This window comes from Phytophthora parasitica (assembly GCF_000247585.1).
Source record: "Phytophthora parasitica INRA-310 unplaced genomic scaffold supercont2.14, whole genome shotgun sequence".
NCBI lineage: Eukaryota > Oomycota > Peronosporomycetes > Peronosporales > Peronosporaceae > Phytophthora > Phytophthora nicotianae.
In genome coordinates this window covers 412,714-422,744 of record NW_008649000.1, presented here as the reverse complement: position 1 = coordinate 422,744, position 10,031 = coordinate 412,714, and the positions used below count along the sequence as shown (strand labels likewise).

Here is a 10,031-nt window from a genome sequence, read left to right as displayed (position 1 = left end):
CTCAGTCACCGGCTGCCCATAATCCACTTCAACCTCACTTTCTTCACTCGTCGGTCAGATCAATGATCTCAGCGGCGCGGACCTGCGTCGCCGTCGGCTGCTCTTTTGGTGACGTCGGTATCACCTGTCCACAGTATCGAACTACGCGAACTTCTCGAATATCTACCTACGGCAAGGATTCAATCAGATCCAGGTGATAGCTCTGCATGTGGAGCAGTGCAAGCAAATCAATCGCTGAAGCAAGAAAATGGCACTCGAGCCTACTGTCACACGCTTTCCAATTACTATTTGGTACTGTACCAAGAAAAACAAATGACCAAACAAGTATTTTCATGCCAGGTCTGTATACTTGTACCGGTATTATACATTTGCTTTCACATTGATACTACACCGTTCGTTGCCTTTCATTTCGGTCGTTGAAATTAAGGTTTCATTGCAAGAACACGCGCAAGGGACACTCGGCCCCCTTGATTCAGCAGTTTTTACTTCAGCAGTACGCAACCTTACCGAACCGCGTAATTTCATTTTTCCGCACTCTTAATGACATCGATAATTGGTCAGTCAGGAGCGTTTGCTGATTGAAGTAGCTGTTGATCAGTGGAACGCGACGTTTAGGCTGCATGATCGGCTTGGGGAACAAGTTTCAGATTTGTGGGGACGCACTCAATTTTTGAACACTTTACTGTGTTATGCATGTCTGGTCATAGTCATGAACGTCTACTGTGTTGCGCGAACTATGATGCGCAATGCCCTGCCACTATAGAAAATATGCCTTAATTTATTGGGTACAGCATAATCCTTAAAAGGATTAAAAAAAATGCTCAGAAGCAAAAAATTAAAAAAAAAAGACGTTTTCACATGTCCCGGCTCACACGTAGGCATCAGCAGTTGCAAGAATGGATTACGCGGGTTGCTTCAAGTTACCATCATTCCGCACTACAACTTGACTTTCTGTCGAGCTGATTGCAACGATGCAGACTCTGCACTGCATCTCAGAGTATACATACTTGTACGCTTCCGACCCCGCCCCACGCTCGTCAGATCTCAATTGACCTCCGACACCACAAGCCAATAACCGCAGCCGAAGATCCGACCAAGATGACTACGCGAACTCTAGAGATCAGGACGACTGATGTCGAGTTGCAGCATTCGCTGTCCCTCCCGACTGAAGATGGACAGATCATCACAATGGTCCAATTGCAGGCGACAGCGGCCTCGCTGCTTCCCGACAAGGAGTTCTCGCTCTGCTATACGGACTCCGACGGAGACCGCGTGGCCATCACCAACGATGCCGACCTGAAAGAACTCGATAAATTCATGCAGGACGAACAGTTGCAGTGTGTTGATGTGCTGGTCGAGCCACAAGTGCCAGTCACGGCTAAACGCGCTGCCACCGCTGTCAAGACGCAGTTGCGTGGACTCGTCACTGCCATGTCGAAGCTGACAGCCAAGCCCGAGACGACGCCCACGCCCTCGAGCGCGATGGACCTACTGGTAACCAGTCTACAGGCCATGGACGTAGCCGGAAGTGCCGTGGAACTAGAAACAATCAAGAAAGAACTATTGTTGATACTGCAAGACGAGGCCTTCCGTTCGGTAGTTCTAGAGTTTAGTGCCACTGAAGAGTTCAAGGACCTCGTGGATGCGATGGTCGCAGCTATCTACGAAGAAGACGCGCAGTCCATCGAGGACACAGTCACGGCACGATTCGACGAGCTGCTGGTGTTCACTCAACGCGTTGTGGCACGCTGTCCGTCACTCAAACCGGTGATGGTGAGTGTGGCCAAGTCACTGATGACCAGCTTGGTGCGCAACAACGATAACGAGATGGACGGCAACACATCGGACTCGCCCAGCTGCAGCAGCTCCAGTTCCTGCTGCAGCGACGACCAGGAGACGGTGGACATCGAAGTGCTAGCAGAAGAAGTACCGCTACATTCGGGCATCGTCTGTGACGGCTGTGAGAAGTCCCCACTCGTGGGTGTGCGCTACAAGTCGCTTGAGGTGCCCAACTTCGACTTGTGCGAAGAGTGCGAGGCCAGTGGCAACTTCATTCGCTTCGAGCCATTTCTCAAGATCACGGATCCGTCACGCACGCCCAAACTGAAACGTACCTCCGAACTCGTGCATCTTTGTGTCACGTGCGACGGGTGCGAGATGAACCCCATCGTTGGTGTCCGCTTCAAGTCCCAGACGAAGGAGAACTTCGACCTGTGTGAGAGCTGCGAAGCCAGTGGCAAGTGGACGGAGTCGCACGGACCGTTCACGAAGATCGAGGAGCCGGCCGTGATGCGCGCTCTCAAGTTTACTTGTCGTCGTGGCGGCAAGTTCGGTCACCACGGGAAATTTGGCCGTCATCACCACGGTCATGGCCACCACGGTCATGACCACCACAGGAAATTCGGGCGTCACTCTGGCAAATTTGGCCATGGAAACCATCATCGTGGACGCGGTAAGTTCGGCCGTCACGGCCACTGCCACGGATCTCCTGACTTTACGTTCCATGGACACCATCCCGATCACCATGGTCCACCAGGTTTCCCTGGTTACGAGTTTCCCGGGCATGGCTTCCCATTCCACCACGAAGGCCACACTGAGTTTGCCAGACACTTCCACGGTCACCATGGCCATAGTTCTGGGTTCGACGATCGTCGTCACCACGGCCACCCCGGGTTCAGTCCTCCAGGCCACTTCGGTCGCTTTGGTCGCTTCGGTCCGCCTCCTTTTGAATCCATGGACCCACGTGAATCGCCGATCTCTCGAGGTTTCGAGCACGGTCGTCCACCTTTCCCCACGGAGTTTGAGCATTGGGGGCACCCCAGTTTCCGCGAACACCGTGGACGTCACGGCCATCACATGCGATTCTCGGACCAAGGCGACGAAAACAAAAAGCACAAAGAAGAAGAAGAAGGAGATCGTCCGTACCACTGGCACCACGGCTGCCATGGACGTGGACGTTGGGGACGTGGCGTAACTAATGAAGCAGCGCAAGAAGCTGCTGCGACTGAGGCCAAACTCTCCACCGATGAAGACAAGATCGACTACAGCGAGGCGCTGAAGCAGCTCGCGTCGATGGGTTTCAACGACATTGAGAAGAATATGTTGGCCCTAGAGTTAGCTCGTGGCAATGTTGGTGGGGCTGTGAATGCTCTATTGTCAGAGTGAAAAGTGTAAGTCGATTTCGAGTACCCAAACCCACAACGTACAAGGTACAAGGTACCGTAATCGAAAAGCAAAAAATCTGCAAAGGGAAAAGCCAAGAAACACAAGTAAAAGCTGTGGCCGCTGCCATACCTTCACGACAGAAAGACAATCCAACAAAACTCAAAATCAAGAAAAAAAAAAAAAACCGTGTAGCAGCTTCCCCCGGCTTGGATGCATTTACATATTTTCATGCAACTATCATGCTTATAACAAAGAAAACTAAACAGTATAAACCCCTTGCGAATCAGTATTTTTTTGTAAATTCGATTACTTTTCAGTAGCCAACTAATACTTCGTACTTGCAGTATCCTAAATCAAGGTGTGTGCACGCAATGTATCACCTACGTTAACCTTCTTTCAGCTTGTATGCACTGCCAACATATTGCCATTTAATTTGCTGCATTTATCAGCTACGTCCTCTTCGGGTTTGCGACCGTCACAACATGGAATCGGGTTCCGTACGGCAGGCGGTATGGGTTAAAATCCTGGCAAAGACACTCAAATCAATACAGCCCCTACCAGAAAAAAATAAAATCTCCTTACCTCCGTCGCCTGGAAAGTATCGATGAAGATAATCTCGCCGCAAATGTATGCGGGCGGTGTGCGGTCGCTGCCCACACCCAAAATCGCTGCTTGAATCGACTCGTTTGCCAAATAATAATTCGGAGCTCCTTCATTGAAAGCCACGTACGGCAACTTCCCTCCCTTCAGGAAAAACAACGCCAGCGAACTGATCTGGAAGCTACGGAACGATATCCGTTGGTGCTCAGTCTGACCGTGACAAACCTCAGCTGAAGGTTGGTCACTTGTAACCCCATGCAATCCATTTTCCTCGACATCACTGACCACTGTGCGTCCTGTGAGGACCTGCGAGAGCGGCAATTCATCAGAAGCAGACGAGCTGTCCGCCGTCCCCAAACTGCCATTGGCATCGTGAGATGAAGTGGCCAGCGGAGTGACAGACACCACGTGGTACTTGGTTCCTTCACGAAGACAGTACGGGTTCAATTTCTGCGAATAAAACATTAAAAACCGGTCAGTATTAATCTATGAAAAATAGTGCAACAGATCAGCCATACATCAGTCGTTTCATGGTCTTCAATGTAGACAATATGTCCAAGAACATACGGAGGGTTTCTGTAAGGATAAAAGTTAGAAAATGAGCCCGCTACCGCCGTCGTTGTGCACTTAAACGTACCTGTCATCTTTCTTAGAAACGGCGATCGATTCCTCTGACAAATAATAGTGCGGGCACCCCTCGTGGAAAGCAATATAGTCGCCAAATGGCGTGGGAACGAACAGCGCCACGCTGCCACACGAAAAGCTCTTGTAGCAGATGCCCAAAAGTTCTTCAAGGCGATTGTCGTCAGTCACCCACTGACGACGCTCACCGACCAGCCAATTGTCGTTCTTTGCTGCTGGAATCACTCCACGGTCCGGCATCTTCGTTTCCAACAACTTGTCCGTCGGCACTGGATCAGTTGCGATTTTCCCGTTTCGAGGAGAAGATGTGTCGATCACCACGTCCCTAATCTCGATGCCTCCATCGACTATAGTGGAGCCAGTGTCCACGACAGGAACGTGCTCTTTCGTGTGCTGCTTGTCATCCAAATCCACGTTCAGGTCCTGGCCGTCCAGAATCTTCCGACCCACGTCTTCATACTCGTTCTCCACCATCACATATTCGTCACTGAAGGTAGCCCAGTCCTCTACATGACCACTTTCGTCAGTAACATACGTATAAGACATAATTAACAACATCAAAATTGTACCGTATTCAGGTTGTTTCTCCGCCACGAGTGGCTGCTTCGTCTCCGAGCTCTCCAAATTCGCATTGTCTGTAGCTGTGTCCGCATCTGACGGAGCCGGTGGCAACAGAAACGGAGCACGGAAGAAATCTTCGAACGACACTCTTTTGCGCGGATCTACCCGTAATAGCGCTTCCACTAGCTGCTCACACTCAGGAGAGACCTTGACGTTCGTCGGTAGTCGAACGCGGCCGTAGCGCTCAAAATATCGGTAAATATTCCGACGTAGTGCCAGGTGATTGGTCGCGTGGACCTTGTCCACAACGAGGAACGGGTGCTCGTTCACCAGCATCTCGTACAGGATGATTCCAACCGACCACAAGTCCGCTTTGGCGTCGTAGCTCTTGTACTCCAACAACTCCGGCGCCATGTACAGCGGCGAGCCCACGACACTCTCAGCCATCATCTCCGACTCCAGCTCTCGCGCAAACCCAAAATCCGCTACAAAATATACAAACGTCAGCAAAATACTCCTCACAATATTTCATTAAGTTCCCGCACCAATTTTCAACTTGGCGGTCGCCATGTTCCGCGACGACAGCAACAAATTGGCAGGTTTCAGATCCCGATGCACCACATTCTGTGAGCGGAGAAATTGCAGCCCAGATGCTACAGCATCATAACGTTAAATGCCAAATATTCAGCATCTCACTGCCTCAGCTTTCAATCACTCACCCAGCTGCGACATATAAAGTCGGGCCTGCTCTTCCGTTAGGCCGTTGTTTGCCTTCATCAGCTGTGCAATATCTCCGCCAGCACAATATTCCTGCAAGCAACAATAGATCAGCATGATTTCTTCTCTCCTCCTCTCAATTCCTGACCGACCTGGACGATAAAGATGTGATGCTGCGATTCCTTAGTGCACAACAGGCGGACAATATGCGGGTGGCCGTTCTCGAACTGCTCTACAGCCACGCGCATGGTCTCGATCTCCTTTTCGATGCTCTGACGTTCATGTGGCCGTCGCAATTTGTCCTTGCCGATCATCTTGACTGCTACAGCTGCTCCAGACGACAAATTGATCGCCTTGTGCACCTAAAACGTCGACCCAGCGGATGGAAATTAGTCTGCATTATCTTTTGTTTGAAGTGATGTTTGTCTTAGCGTACGGTGCCGTAGGAACCGCGGCCGATCGTCTCTACCAGGCTGCACGAACACAAACATAAATCAACAAAGATTTTGCCTAAATCGCTTCGTTTTACGACGCAATTTCAAGGGGAATAAGCTGCAGCTGCACCACGTACCGGAACACGTTGCCACACACTGTGATTGTCTGTCCACTGGCGCTGCTCATGCTGCTCGTGAGTCCCTCCACGGTGCCTCTCCGTCCGAGTCTGCTTCTCTCGCTCAAGAATCAAAAAGTATTCAGTATACTGGGTTCTGGGTGGGCAAACCTAGCCCGTATTCCATATACAAGGCAATTTGGGTGCAAAAACGTCAAATTGAAGTTGAAGGGTACACTGGATGGCTACACTGCTTCGCCTGCCACCGGAACTTGCTCCTCGTCCTCCTCCTCTTCTTCATCGTCTTGCTTCTCGTCACCGTCGTCGTTGTTGCCATATTCATTAACGCCGTCGAGATCTTGCTCGTTCCCGTCAAGTTCCCCGTCTTCTTCTTCGTCGTCGCTGCCGTAGAGCTTCTGCTGTTCGGCCGCGATTTTCTGACGCTGCTCTTCCTCGAGTTTGCGAGCTTCCTCCTGCGCATCTTGCAGCACGCGACCGCGAGTCTCTTGCTCCTGTTTCTCCTTGGCACGCTTGGCTTCCTCTTTCTTGTGCGTCCACTGGTCGAGCTTGTCTTGCCGCATGCGCGCTGTCTTCTCGTTCACGAAGAAGACCACAGCGGCGATGAACACAACCCAGAATGCAGCCACCTCGTACTGCGAGAAGATATACAGCGTTGGCGACATGGACAGACACGATTCGAAGCCCGAGCTCGTGGCTGTGACGGCCTGTAGAGTGCCGTAGAGTCCCCACCAGACCACACACACGATGCCGTAGACGAGGTAGAAGACACGCACGGTACGCAGACTCTTGATCGGCCATGGACCCATCCAGCAGTATGTGTAGAACCACACGAGGATGTGGCTTAGCACCACCGCGCCCTGCATGAATCCTGAACGGACATACAGCAGCCAGCCACCCATTAATGAGCTTCTCCCGCCCTCAGCGGAACAGCGAACATTACCGTGCTCAGATTAAAATGCAGACGCACTCATAAGATCAGCATTGCAGTCGTTGGTGGCCACGTTGATGATCACCCCACCGAAAACGATGGTCGTGAGGGCCAGACATACTGGCACGAGTGGAAACAGCAGCAGGATCCGAGCCCAGTACTTGGTCTTCTCGCGCTCCATGGTGATGCGCGTCGCGAGGTCATATTGCACCTACGGTCCGCATCCAACGAACCTATGTCAGTGAAATCTGCAGCTCGTGTCACGCGCAGTATCAGCAGAAGAGGGGTCAATGCAAACAGACAACGGACCGGGGGCTTCTTTTTTCGACGCGTGGCGAACGATGTGGTGCGCTTCGGATGCAGCTCCACCGTGTTCGTCTGCTGCTCATCGTTGTTCGCCATCGCGGAAGATATTCGTCGTCGTGGGCGCGTCTCCTAGGTACGGGTGCTGGATCTTGAAAGGTTTCTCACACCTGAAACCGGCAAATCGCACAGAGCCCATGTGCTTTTTGTGACATGGGTCGGCTCTATTGTTGACTCGAGCGTTTTGGCATGGCGTTGTCGTCTCCGACACGCGTGCTGGCAGGCCGTCGCATGGTGTCATGGCAAGCACCAATGCTCATTGGTCATTGGACGAAGGCACCACCGTGCCGCGAGCCGATTTGCATGAATAGCTACGCGCTGGGCGCGTGGTACGCTGAAGCTGAAGCTGTAGGACGGACTAGAACAAGATGTGACTTCTCGCGCCAAAAACGCTTGCTGTCGTCGCCGCGAGCGCGCCACCTGGCGACGATAGTCCACCTCGGACCATGATGTCATTGCCATCTTGAGCCTATTGCATTCAACAACTCGAAGAGAAGCACGCGCCTCTCGGCAATAGAAAAGCCCGAGATCAATGCCCCTATTCGCTGATCTAGGCGCCACATGCAATTTCCTGAGAAAACGAAGCAGAAAGTAGAATAATCTTGGTGAAGCTCCGCCTCGAAAGATGCGGGCGGCAAATTCGCAGCCTTTAAACTGTAACCAACCAGATGTCTACCGTAGAGACGACAGCGATTTCCGATTTTTCAGAAAACCCGCAAAAGACAAAGCCCCAACTTGGAAGCCATTTGGCCATTTTCTTCGTCACGCGCAGTTCTCATCGCGCGCACCGACAGCTTAGACAAAAGAAAACTATGGGCCAATCCACGTCTATCCAGGAAGACAAGATGAAGAAGCGTATTCGACAGGCCATGGGCACGTTCATGGACTTCGGCACGCACCTGAAGAATGCGAACGAGTGGTACGCCAAGTTGAAGTCGACCATGAGAAAAAAAAACTTTCTTGACTAACCAGTCTCGTTCTTCCAATCCAGGGCTCGGATCTGCACGACGCCCAAGAACTGCTACCTGTCGTTCCGCATCGTGATCGACCCGAACGTGTCGGCTGAACTGCTGCCGTATTTGTGGCGGATCCACGGTAATGTGGCTGTCGAGGTGCGGAAGATGCGGCGTCCCGTGGAAATGCAGCTGAATCTGGGCGAGTTCCGCTTGGACATACCGCGTGACCCAACGTACGAGCCTGAGAACTCCGAGACCATCGGTCAGGCCAAGACGCTGACTATCGCTCAGTTCTATTACATCTACTGCTTCCTGTCCGACGTTAAGGCGTGTGCCGCACACACCGTACGCTTCCCCGAGAAGACCACCAGGTATGTTGGAGCGACGTGTTGAAGAAACTGCGACCAGGGTTGAACATGAGACTAACGTGGCTATTGAATTTATAGTACTGGGGAGACGGACTTTGACGAAACCGAGTGCCAGATCTGCATGGACAAGAAGAAACAGGTCGCCTTGCCCTGCGCACATAGCTTTTGCCTGAACTGCTTCCAGCACTGGAGCACACAGAGCCAAACGTGCCCTATCTGCCGCGCCAAATTCAACTGCTCCGAGGGCGACGAACTGTGGCAACTTACTTCGGACGAGGTGGAAGATCTGGGCTCTTACGCAACAGATTTGGTGGCTCGGATCTACGAGTATCTGGACAAGCGCGACAGGTCGAAACACACGGAAGAAGACATCAAGAGATCCGCGGAGCTTTACGCAGCCGCGCTTGCTGTAAAGCAGACGCCACTGCGCAAGTTTGTGCATACAGACCTGTTCCCGACGGCGCTGCCGCTGGGATTCCCGTCGATCTTGCGCAGTGGAATTCGTCTCGCGACAGAATTCGACTCAGATCTGATGTTGGCGCTCGAGTTGGCGTCGGGTGAGGACCAGTACGCGGCGATGCAGCACTTTGAGCAACTTCAGCGGGACCAAATGCTCGCAGTAACGATGGCCATGCAGGCGGAGGCTGAAGAGAGTCCGGACGAGTCGTGACGGAGAGCGGGTCTTATTTATCGAGAAGAGAAGGAAGTATCATATTGCGGAGCTAATGCGGTCACTATTCGGTGACTGCAACAACAGGGTGGACAGGACGGAATGTCGAATAGGGAATCCAAAACAGGCGGGCTAGGCTCTCGTCGAGAAGAGTAGGTAGCATTAGGAAGTAAATCACTAGCTTTATGTCTGTGAAGTGTTAATGCACGTAGTTTGTTTGCCGGTGAAACCCTTGTATCGACACAGTACTTCAGCGTTCTTCGCGCATCCTGCTGAGATATTCGCGGCTGAATTTGTTTAACAACTTGGATCTATTAAATGATCGTATTGATACATGTAGGATTTCTAAAGGCGCAACTCCGCGGGACATGCGCTTGGGGTCTCGTTCTCACGTTCTGTTTGCAGTTGCACACCAGCAAATGTTGTAAAGGGCCAAAGCCTGTAACAAAGGTTGGAAGCTGCGCTGCAGCCCAAAATGGTAACATGATGG

At 51.8% G+C, this 10,031-nt stretch overlaps 4 protein-coding genes across 21 annotated transcripts; 2 read left to right on the top strand and 2 right to left on the bottom strand.

Moving 5' to 3' along the window:
* Window positions 1-921: 921 nt before the first annotated feature.
* Window positions 922-3,454, top strand: PPTG_08483 (hypothetical protein). The gene has a single exon (XM_008902601.1). It carries the CDS (start codon window positions 1,099-1,101, stop codon window positions 3,163-3,165), a length of 2,067 nt encoding a protein of 688 aa, XP_008900849.1. The 5' UTR covers window positions 922-1,098; the 3' UTR covers window positions 3,166-3,454.
* Window positions 3,436-6,375, bottom strand: PPTG_08482 (hypothetical protein). Of its 18 annotated transcripts, XM_008902583.1 has the most exons (10): window positions 6,257-6,375; window positions 6,122-6,158; window positions 5,838-6,047; window positions 5,688-5,778; window positions 5,514-5,621; window positions 4,977-5,453; window positions 4,403-4,913; window positions 4,284-4,341; window positions 3,748-4,215; window positions 3,436-3,689 (listed from the first exon to the last, which is right to left on the bottom strand). In XM_008902583.1, the coding sequence occupies exons 1-10, from the start codon at window positions 6,304-6,306 to the stop codon at window positions 3,615-3,617; spliced, it is 2,085 nt and encodes a 694-aa protein (XP_008900831.1). In that variant the 5' UTR covers window positions 6,307-6,375; the 3' UTR covers window positions 3,436-3,614. The 18 variants fall into 18 exon arrangements, with proteins under 18 accessions (XP_008900831.1, XP_008900846.1, XP_008900844.1 ...); XM_008902598.1 differs by having other exon boundaries at window positions 6,122-6,375; XM_008902596.1 differs by having other exon boundaries at window positions 5,688-6,047.
* Window positions 6,376-6,433: 58 nt separating this feature from the next.
* Window positions 6,434-8,121, bottom strand: PPTG_08481 (hypothetical protein). The gene is made up of 3 exons (XM_008902582.1): window positions 7,494-8,121; window positions 7,224-7,395; window positions 6,434-7,124 (listed from the first exon to the last, which is right to left on the bottom strand). The coding sequence occupies exons 1-3, from the start codon at window positions 7,584-7,586 to the stop codon at window positions 6,481-6,483; spliced, it is 909 nt and encodes a 302-aa protein (XP_008900830.1). The 5' UTR covers window positions 7,587-8,121; the 3' UTR covers window positions 6,434-6,480.
* PPTG_08480 (hypothetical protein) lies at window positions 7,560-9,770 on the top strand. The gene is made up of 3 exons (XM_008902581.1): window positions 7,560-8,466; window positions 8,539-8,874; window positions 8,950-9,770. Exons 1-3 carry the CDS (start codon window positions 8,216-8,218, stop codon window positions 9,539-9,541), a joined length of 1,179 nt encoding a protein of 392 aa, XP_008900829.1. The 5' UTR covers window positions 7,560-8,215; the 3' UTR covers window positions 9,542-9,770.
* Window positions 9,771-10,031: the final 261 nt, after the last annotated feature.